At 65.8% G+C, this 10,384-nt stretch overlaps 1 protein-coding gene across 1 annotated transcript; it reads right to left on the reverse strand.

Annotated features, from left to right (window-relative positions):
* Positions 1-1,583: 1,583 nt before the first annotated feature.
* On the reverse strand, positions 1,584-9,347 carry LOC118712113 (protein unc-93 homolog A-like). The gene is made up of 9 exons (XM_036425607.2): positions 9,204-9,347; positions 8,138-8,319; positions 6,853-7,082; positions 5,488-5,613; positions 4,460-4,668; positions 3,715-3,850; positions 2,562-2,693; positions 1,755-1,975; positions 1,584-1,697 (listed from the first exon to the last, which is right to left on the reverse strand). The coding sequence occupies exons 1-9, from the start codon at positions 9,312-9,314 to the stop codon at positions 1,656-1,658; spliced, it is 1,389 nt and encodes a 462-aa protein (XP_036281500.1). The 5' UTR covers positions 9,315-9,347; the 3' UTR covers positions 1,584-1,655.
* Positions 9,348-10,384: the final 1,037 nt, after the last annotated feature.

Here is a 10,384-nt window from a genome sequence, read left to right on the forward strand (position 1 = left end):
TGGCTGCCTTCCCAGAAGCCTCTGGGGCTGGTGCTAGGGGTCCCAGCAGGCTCCCTTTAACCGCGTTATCGGTGGACAATTCCCTGAAGGAAACACAGATGCATACTCTATTCTGCAAGGCTGTTCTGAGGATAAAGCGTGCGAGTCTGGACAGCGCCTCGCCTGCCGTCCGTGTTCACACACGCGCTGCTCAGAAACACCCGTGTTCACAGACCCGTGCTCGGAAACGGGAGGGTCCTCAGGCCCACACGGAGCTGCCTCCCACCCGGCAACGCCACGTGTGGGCGTTTATCCAGAGAGACACGGACACTAACCCACAGGAGACGCCGCCCGCTCCCTGCAGCGTCGCTCACAGTGGCCAGGCCCTGGAGGGGCCCAGACTGTCAGCGAGCGGTGGTGTGTGTGCACCGGGGAGTTCTACCCGCCTTAAAGGGACAGAATCTTCCCGTCACACAGCGTGGAGGCCGGTGTGTGTGTGAGTGTGTAAGTGAGGTGAGGGGTGTGTGTGTGTGTATATATGTGTGCGGTGAGTTGAGGGGTGTGTGTGTGTGTGTGTGTGTGTGTGTGTATGTGTGGTGGTGAGTTGAGGGGTGTGTATGTGTGGTGGTGAGGTGAGGGGTGTGTGTGTGTGTGTGTGTATATGTGTGTGGTGAGTTGAGGGGTGTGTATGTGTGGTGGTGAGGTGAGGGGGGTGTGTGTATTGGTGGTGGGGTGAGGGGCGCCTGTGGGGGCTGGGGGTGAGGTGAGGGGTGAGTGACACGGGTGAGGGCTATGGGTGTTTAGTTTTCTCTCTCTTGTTGAATTTATTGGGGTGACACGGAAAGAAAGTCATACGGGCCTGGGGTGCCGTTCCAAACATATCATATGGCCCTGGCTGATGTGGCTCAGTGGATAGGGCGTCAGTCTGCGGACTGAAGGGTCCTGGGTTCAATTCCTGGTCAGGGCACAGGCCTGGGTTGCAGGCTTGATCCACAGTAGGGGGCGTGCAGGAGGCAGCCGATCCATGATTCTCTCTCATCACTGATGTTTCTCTCTCTTTCCCTTCCTCTCTGAAATCAATATTTTTAAACTACTTAATCCCATCATCTGCTCATAGTACTGTATTCCCGCCCCAACTCGAGTCTCCCCCATCATCCCTTATGCCCCTGCCCCCTCCCCGGCCCTCCAATCTCTACGCGAACATTTGGAATAAAGTCCTGGGACAGGAGGGCGCTCACAGGACAGCTGTGTTTATTTAGAAAGACGCTCCGTCTGTGTCGGGCAGTGTGCACCGCGGTCTGGCCGGGTCCCGAAGCCTGGGAGGCAGCAGCGGCCGCCTGGGTGTTGCCTGGCCTCACGGGCGGGCGGCTGCCTGGTTCCCAGGGGCTTCTGGGCCTCAAAGACGCCGCCAGCAGGTCCAGGCCTCAGAGTCCCGGGTGTGGAGTGAGCGCGCCCTGACCTGTGTCTGACGGAGCGGAATCTTCTCGGTGTCCTTCGCCCTCATCGGTGAGGGGTGCAGGCGGAACACGTGGCAGAGCAGGAAGACTTGGCACAAAAGTAACCAGCTGTGCCTCCCACGTGCCCCTCCTGCTGAGATGGGGGTGAGGCGTGGACAGCAGCCTCGAGGCTCCTTCGCGAGGCCTGGGTCACCCTCACGTGGAGCCCTGCGCTGACCATCACATCTTCGTCTGCGTCTCTCCCGCCTCGGCCGGGGTCGCCGGGGAGGCTGGGGTCACCGTGGCCGTGGCCGTGGCCGTGGCCGTGGCCGTGGCCGTGGCCGTGGCCGGGGGCCCTGGCTGGGTCCGGGCCTCCAGGACCTCCACAGCGGCGTAGGCCAGCAGGGCGGCGCTCAGCACGGCCAGCAGAATGTAGAGCTTCACGTGGACGCACAGGAACTTGCTGTAGGCGAAGGCGACTACCCAGCCCAGCGCCTCGCACAGCCGGTAGTTGGAGAAGGCGGCCTCCTTGTGCGCGTTGAATAGGACGCCGAAGAGCACTGTGGGGGTGGGGTGTGGGGTGTCTCGGTGCCAGTGCCCGGCCGGCCGTGCGTGCCCCTGCCCACGCCCAGCCCGCCGGGACCCCTCTGTGTAATCCAGCAGAGCGCCTGCCTGGCCAGCAGGCTCAGGGATTGGGTGTCAGCCTGTGAACCAGAAGGTCCCAGTTCGATTCCTGGTCGGGGCACAGGCTCAGGTTTCAGGCTTGACCCCCAGTGGGTGGCATGCAGGAGGCAGCTGATCACCGATTCTCTCTCCTCATGGATGTTTCTCTCCCTCTCCCTTCCTCTCTGACATCAACGTAAAAGCCATTTAAAATAAAGTGAAATCAGGTGGATTCACGTCACTAGCATCTCAGGAGGCCAGGTGGCGTCGCATGTGGAGGCTCAGTGAAACTGCCCCCCCACGCACCTCCTTCCCTCCCTTGGCTCCCACGCCCCCTCCTCCGTGGCTCATCTCCCTGAGGAAGCCGGGTCAGCCAGCCGCCCACAGGCACCCAGCCACGGACACGCAGTCACGGCACCGGGCCCGCCCCTCTCGTCCCCCACGCCGCGGGGCGGGCCTCAGCGGCGTCTAGGCTGCACTCACCGTTGCTCTGCGTCTGCCACACGGCGTCGGCCATGCCCCAGAGGCCGGAAAACTCGAAAAACACGGGCAGATGGTCGGGGCGCGGCGCCCACAGCAGCAGGGCCACGATGCAGGACAGGTGGATGGCCGCCCCTGCGGGAGGGGCACCGGGTGAGGCCACGCCCACAGGCCCGTGTCCGAGCTCACAGGGAGGGTTTCTCCGGCCATCGCTTCCTGCTGTGACTCGTGTGTCCTTCAGGTGCTCCAGACTGGCCCTCGGGGGAGCCTCATGGCCGAGCATCGACCTATGACCCAGGTCACGGTTCGCTTCCCCGTCAGGGCCCAGGCCGGGGTTGCAGGCTCGATACCCCAGTGTGGGGCCTGCAGGGGGCAGCCGGTCCATGATTCTCTCTCCTCATTGAGGTTTCTCCCTCCCTCTACCTTCCTCTCTAACATCAATATATTAAAATAAATAAATAAATAAATGCTCCAGTCGCCTCCTGCAGGTGGGTTGATGTTGACAGGGTCTGATGGCAGCTCTGCCCCATCTGCCTGGCCTCCTGTCCGGCAGGGGAGGGGGTCGGCCTGAGGCCACAGAACTGCCTGGGCCAGGCCTCCCCACGTGGCCCCTGTGGGCGGGTTTCTGCAGACGCCGTGGCCTCAGAGTGCAGCCACCAAGCAGCTCAGACTGGCAGCTGCCAACCACGCTGGGCCTGAGGCTGTGAGCCTGGGGCGGTCACTGCCCTCTCTGTTCCTGTTTGCTCCTCGGCCCCCCAGGGCGATGGGGGAGAGAAAAGAGAGGGCACCCGGTTACCCGGCCCCGCCCCCTCTGCTGACAGGGACCCCCAGGCCCCGCGGCTGCCTGGGAACTGTGTGAAGGCCCTGATTTCGCACTCCCCGTGCTCCGTCCCTCCTCCCTTCCCACAGAAGAAGGTGGCGTGTGCTTGGCATGCAGCCAGGCAGCTTTAAACTCAGTCTCCACGCCCCAGGTGATCACAGGTCACGGCCCTCAGAAACACGCCTGTGCCCGCCTCATCCACGGCCGGAGGATGGTCATGGCACCCGTCACGGCTGCATGACCCCTGCCTACCCAGCCGCTCCCCCAGCACACCGCCCCCCGGGGCCCTGCGCACACCACTGAGCAGCCCTGTCAGGTGCCAGGGACGCCACCTACCGAGGGCATAGAGCGGGGCCCGGCCTGTGTACTGGGCCATCCTCCCGTAGAGCATGGAGCACAGCGCGTTGGTGGCCGAGAAGCAGATCATCACATAGCCCACGAAGTGGATGCCGAGGGCGCAGGTGACGTAGGACTATGGGACACGGACGTCACACCTCTGTGGCCGACCTGCTGCCGCCTGTCCCTCTGCCTGCCCGGGGCCTGTCCCTCCGGCCTGGCTGGGGCCTCTGTCTTGTCCGTCCAGGCTGGCCCCGAATGGGCCTGTGAGAAGCCTGTCCTAACGTGTGGACACATGTCCGGATGCCGTTGCCTTGCTCAGCGTGTGCCCGGTGTGTGGGAGCTGTCCAGGGGGGATGGGGGGCAGAGGTGGGGGAGGGGGGACCGGGAACAGGGGGTTTGGGGCAGCGAACGGTCAGTGTAACACAATCATGGGGACATGTCATGGCACATTCGTCCACACGCACTGGCCGCCCAGCACCAAGAGGGACCGTGTGTCAGCTCAGGACGTGGGCGGCCATGACCTGTGGGTGCAGAGTCACAGGGGCAGCACGGGGACCCTCTGGTGGGCTGTGGTGGGGGAGGGCGTGGGGGAAACTCTGTGCCTGCCCCAAACTGCCCTGAAAACAGTGCTACCTCCGGGGCTGGTCACTTAGCATGTTACATACATGTCAGCCCTCTCCCTCACGTCGTCACCCCCCAGGCCTCCTGGCCCCACCCTTGGGCCCCGCCCTCCGGGCCGTACCCGGGTGTATTCTCCCGTCAGGAAGGCCTGCTCAAACCCGATGTACATGGGCAGCAGCACGAGGAGCTGCAGGCGCCTGTCTCTGAGCAGCTTGAACGTCGACAGCAGAGTGGACAGAACAGATGGCTTCTCTCCGTCACCGTTGTACTGAGTGTCTCTGATGGGGTCGAGAAAGAGCGCCACCAGCAGGACGGCCAGGACGCCGCTCCCTGGAAGGGAAGCACAGCCGCTGCTGCTGGTCAGGGACCAGGGACCACGGGACACGTAACCACGGGACATGGGAGCCATGGGTCCAGGAGCCACAAGACAGGAGCCACGGGTCCAGGAGCCACAGGACCAGGAGCCTCGGGACAAGGAGCCACGGGACGGGAAGCTGTGGGCCACAGGGGGCCACAGGACACAGCTCATTGTCCCGTCCTCCCTCCTGGAGGCGACAGTCAACCTCTAACCCCAGGTGCAGGGGGGCCTCAGGCCACGCAGGACAGACTCAGGTCTCCGTGCCACCTGGGTTCCTGCGTGTGTGGTCACCACGCCTGGGGCAGGGCCCTCTGGCATGTGAACTGCACTCTCCCACACCAACCCCTGCCTGGCCGTGGCATCCGTGGGAAAGGCGTGTCCATCGCGCACGAGGCGGCCAGGGTGCCTGCTCCATGGCTTCCCCTTGTGGGCTTTGAGCCTCTGGCTAGGACACTACCCCCCACACAAGCCCCACTCAGGAGCCTGTGAGAGGCGGGTCGTGTTTCCTAGGAGGTGCGTGTGTGTCCAGAGCTGCCCTGTGACCCAGAAGCTTCTCTAGGGGCGTGACCCGGGGACCGCGGGCCTGGCACAAGGACCGGACGGCGCTCTGGAGAGCCTCGCGATGAGGATGAAGCCAGTGGCCCTGGGACATCGCTCGGGGAGACGTGTTCTCTGCCCATCAGCCCCTTCTCCTCCTGTCCTAGTTTCTGCCTTTATGGCAACATGGCCTTCTCAGGGGAGAGACTCAGGAGAGCCAGCCCACGCCCGACCGTGCTCCGTGCCGCACGCACCCGTGTAGATGCCCAGCAGCGTGTAGATGAGCCCCAGGGACGGGCGCTGGGTGCTGTTGCCGGGCGCCGTGGCCATCAGGCAGTCATTGGCCCCGCAGGACTGCAGCTGCTGCTCGGCGATGGCACCTGGGGAGGGGGCGGGCGGGGTGAGACGGGGACGCCGACGGGGTACAGGGCTTCCGTTCCGGGAACAGGAGGGCGGACCCAGCCCACACCAGCGTTACGACAGCTCAGGGTCGCGGCTCGGCCAGTGTGGCCAAGGGTCTCCGAGCACATTTCCCTGGAGCCCACGTTTGTGCCCGACGAAAGCCAATTCGGACAAATGTGCAGTCCGTGCTGGTTACTCTTAAGTGACTTATGACATGAACGAACAATTTCAGGTTTTTAACATGAATCAGAGGGAAGAGTGCGGGTGCGAACGGGTGTCAGGGTGGCTGGGCTCTCATTCGGGGCCGTCTGCACCAGTCCCCTGGCCGGGGCAGGCCATGTCCTGTCTTTCCTGAGAGTTAGGTTCCTTATCTGTTAACCAGTGAAATGTGAGGGAAAGGGAAGGAGGGTTTTGTGTAGTTTCCCAAGGGCCGGACTTCCTACAGGGATGGGGGCGCAGACGGGAGGGTTGGGGGAGGGTCAGGAAGGGGCGCCAGGGGTCAGGGGTCAGGGCTCCCCCATTGATAAAAGTCTCCTGTGGGAATCAGAGATGGATGTCCCCGGCCTCGGTGTACATCCTCAGACACCCAGGCAGGCACAGACAGGTGCACACTCCACACCCATGTCTGGCAGGTGCCTGACGTCAGTCAGCCCAGCTGACGTGGCTCAGGGGTTGAGCATCGACCTCTGACCCAGGAGGTTAGGGTTCGATCCCTGGTCAGGGCACAGGCCTGGGTTGTGGGCTCCATCCCCAGTGTGGGGCGTGCAGGAGGCAGCCGATCCGTGGTTCTTTCTCCTCATTGGTGTTTCTCTCTCCCTCCCTCTCCCTTCCTCTCTGAAACCAATACAAATATATATATAAAAAAAAAAACAGAAAAAGAAGGAAAAGTCAGCACACGCCCAGCCCGAGGAGGCTGAGTGGTTCCCGGGGGACATCTGAGAGGCCGGTCACCGGCCAGCTCGTGGGAAAGGAGCCCCGGGACCCGCCCTCGGACCCTCCGTGTGCACCGTGTGGTCCCTGAGACCCAGGCCCGCAGGCGGGGCCTCAGCTCCCCTCCGGCCGGGACGTCCGGACCAGGGGGACCCTCAGCCGCCCCGCAGGCCGGGGGGTGGAGCCGGGCCGGGGCAGGCTGAGAGCCGCGCTCCGGGCCCGCGGTCAGTGCTGGCCGAGGAGGACGAGCCCCTGGGCCGGGCCCCGGGTCCCGCGCCCGCCCGCACCTTTCGTGGGCTCGTGGCCGAACACGAGGGAGGAGATGAGGTTGCCCCACACTCCGGAGGACTGGTAGATGAGGAAGAAGACGCCGAAGTACTTGTTCACCACGTGGCGGCCCAGCTGCCCGGTGCGCTCCGCGTGTGCGTTCCCGGCCACCGTGAGGTACGTGCTCTGGGCCGCCCACAGTGGGGCCGCGCCCAGGCCCAGCAGGATGGAGGTGGGGATCAGCGTGTACCTGAAGGGGCACGGACGTGAGGAGCCGCGGCCCACGCTGCCCTCCGCGGGGCGACCGGCCGGCCCGTCTCCTAACCCCGACTCGGGCCCGGAGGCCTGGCTCTGGGCGTCCGCGGGAGGGAGCGGCAGAGGCAGAGGCAGAGGCAGAGGCAGAGGCAGAGGCAGAGGCAGAGGCAGAGGCAGAGGCAGAGGCAGGGTCCCCCTCCAGGAGGAAGGCGACCCCAGAGCCGGAACTACAAAGGAGAGGGCTGTGTCCAGCCCGTGGCTCAGGGTGAGCGTCGACCTAGGACGCAGGAGGCCATTCCTGGTCAGAGCACAGGCCCGGTTTCAGGCTCCATCCCCAGGGTGGGGCGTGCGGGAGGCGGCCGGACCACGGTTCTCTCACCATCGATGTGTCTCTCCCTCTCCCTCTGCCTTCCTCTCTGTCGTCAGTAAGAACATAAACAAACAGAAGAACGGGAGGTGCCTGGTGCTCTCACAGCTCCTTCAGTGAGGGCCGCGCACCGGCTGCTCGGCGTCCCTCCAGGGAGGGTGCTGCGTGGAAACCGTGGTGACAGACGGAGGCGGCCCTGAGCCTCCTGACGGGGCAGGTGGCCCGGATGGAGCGGCCCCTCACAGGAGGGCCGGGGGGTGCACCTGGGGACGGGTGGGGTGAGGGAGCGAGGGGGGGGCGGAGCATGGAGCCCTGGGGGCCGCTTTCCTGCAGGGAGCAGGTGGCTCAGGTGGGGCCCCGCCCACTGTTTCCCTGAAACCTGCCCTGGGTTCCTGGGCGTCACTGGGGCCCTGAAAGTCCCGCCCCGACGGAGGCCCACCGGGCCGTAGGAAGGGCAGATGGGACCGGGGGCGGGGAGGGGACGTACCGGACACGGGCCTCGCGAGTGGGTGGTGCGGCCCGGGCGGGAGAGGAGGGTTGGCGGATGGGAAGGGGGTGAGGGGGGGTGGACGGGGGGATCGGGTACCAGCTGGTGTAGAAGTTGCCCAGGGAGAAGGCCACGGGGAAGGGGGTTGGGACGGGTGGGCAGGGGGACAGGAGGACAGGAACAGGGCCCCAGGTACCAGCTGGCGTAGAAGTTGCCCAGCGAGAAGGCCACGTAGCAGCTCATGGACAGCACGATGGTCCACTTGCAGCCCAGCGCGCGGATGAGCAGTGGAGGCAGCAGCATGCATGACAGCATCATGGCGGCGTACAGCGTGCTCAGCACCGTCACACCCAAGCCCTCCTCGCTGTACAGGCTGCTCTGTAGAAGCAGGGCCCTCAGCGCGGCCGGGCCGGGGGCTCCCCTCTCTGCACCTCCGCCCCCCGTGGCTGCGCTGAGGGCTTTCTCAGGCGGGAGACGGGGCGGGTGGGGAACCCCAGGAGGGAGGGGGGCCTGAGAGGCCTCCTGCCCAGGGACACCCACCTCCAAGCACAGGGGTTCTGGACAGCCTCTAAGGACAGAGGGCAGCTGGGACGAGGATGGGGGTGGGGGGCGAGGGAGCATGGGGATCCGGGCCGAGGCGACCGGCTGTGGGTGTTGGAGGGTGACAGAGCTGACAGGGGTCAGCAGCATCAGTGATGGCCCGGGAAGGCCCTCAGGTGGGCCCGTGGAGTCAGAGACTTTTCTAGAAGGCGTGGAGGCCATGTGAGCCTGGGGGTGGGGGGGAGGTGCCCTGCCTGGGGGTGGGGGTGCTCCCAGAGTTCACTTCACATTAAAGATCAGACGGGACGGTAGCTGCCTGGGCCCCAGCGGCAGCCTCATCGCAGGCACAGGCCCCGCCCTCGGAGGGACCTGGGAGAGGACCCTGCTCCGTCCACGGCCACGGCTCTGCTGAGAGCAGCCCAGACCCCCTGGCCCCGTGGAAGCTGGCAAATTCCAGCACCTTCCAGCCACCCGGAGGCAAAGCTGTCTTATCCGTCCCCTCCTCTCCCTGCCCTGCGGGTCCAAGGATCAGCACCCGCCCGTCTGCCAGCCCCCTGCGTCCCCCCTGAGGGTGCAGTCCGGCTGTGCTGGTGGGAGACCCCCCTCCCCCCGCGGCTGCTCAGGGTCGGGGGAGAGTGTGCGCTCCCAGGGAGCAGAGCCGGCTCCGGTCTTGGCCGGGGGCTCCTGGGTGGGGGGTGAGGGTCGGAGGGCAGGGCACACACCTGCAGGCTCTGGAGGCCTCCGAAGGCCGTGAAGAGCAGCAGGAAGCCCAGGGCCACCACCAGCACGTTCCGCAGGCTCCGGTCCATGATGCCCGCGGTGGCGTCCACCATCCTCGGGCGGTGGGCTGTGTCCCCGCAGGGGCGCCGGGCACGGGGTGGGCCGCACAGTCTCACCGGGGCTGCGGGGCGGTGAGCCGGTTCTGCCAGGGCCGGGAGGCAGCCCAGTGACTCACCGCCCCTGCCGCTCCCACGGCCGCTCCTGTTGCGGCCAGAGCTGCTTCCTGCTCCAGGGACACCCGCACACGCATGGACCAGTGCACCCTCCACACCCAGAGCGATGTCTGTGCGCCCGGGCGTGAGCTCAGCCCCAGGGACAAAGTGCACACGTCCCTGGGGCGACAGTTGCCCCTTGAAACGCCCACGGGCTTGTGGGAGCCCTGGGCCCAGGTGCTGGGCCTCTGGCCGCCCCCCGCCCACCCAGCCGCCCCTCCTCTGGGTGTACCTCGCCGTGGCCTCACCCGTGGCCCCTGTGGCAGCACGTGGCTGCTGAGCCCCGCAGCCGGCAGAATGCTGGTGCTCTCCTCCCAGCTGGCGGGAGCCTGGGAGATGCTGCGACAGCCGCTGGCAGAGGCCGCCCGGCCGGCCCGGCTGAATTCCTGGCTCAGCAGCCGCTTATCCAGGAAGGCCGGCTGGGCTGGGGTCAGACGGGAGCCGGCTGGTTCAGCGAGCGTGTTCCTGAACTTCCTCTGGGAACGAGGAGGTGGTTTCTGAGGACAGACAGGTGGGCATCTAGGGACATCAGTGTGCACACAGGCACACACGCACGCACACACACGTGCACACGCAGCCGGCACGCAATGGGCCTCTAAGGAGGCTCGGCACACCCTGGTCGGGACAGGAGACGGGAGAAGGCACCAGGTACTGTTTCCACGGTTTCAGAAAGAAGACAGGTTTGACGGAGACACCTGTGTGTCCCGGGCCTCGGAGGGCCTCCTGCGGAGGCAGGTCCGCTCCGGTGCGCCTGAGGGACGGGGCGGGTCCACGCCGGGAGCTCCCCGAGGCTGAGGCAGGAGACGAGGCCTGTTTCCTGGGCCACAAGCTTCTCGCCCGGGCCAGGCGGACTGCGGGTGCTGTCCGACCAGCAAAGAGCACCCCGACTCCCTGGCCCAAAGCCCAGTTCT

This window comes from Pipistrellus kuhlii, unplaced genomic scaffold, assembly GCF_014108245.1.
Source record: "Pipistrellus kuhlii isolate mPipKuh1 unplaced genomic scaffold, mPipKuh1.p scaffold_m20_p_82, whole genome shotgun sequence".
Lineage (NCBI taxonomy): Eukaryota > Metazoa > Chordata > Mammalia > Chiroptera > Vespertilionidae > Pipistrellus > Pipistrellus kuhlii.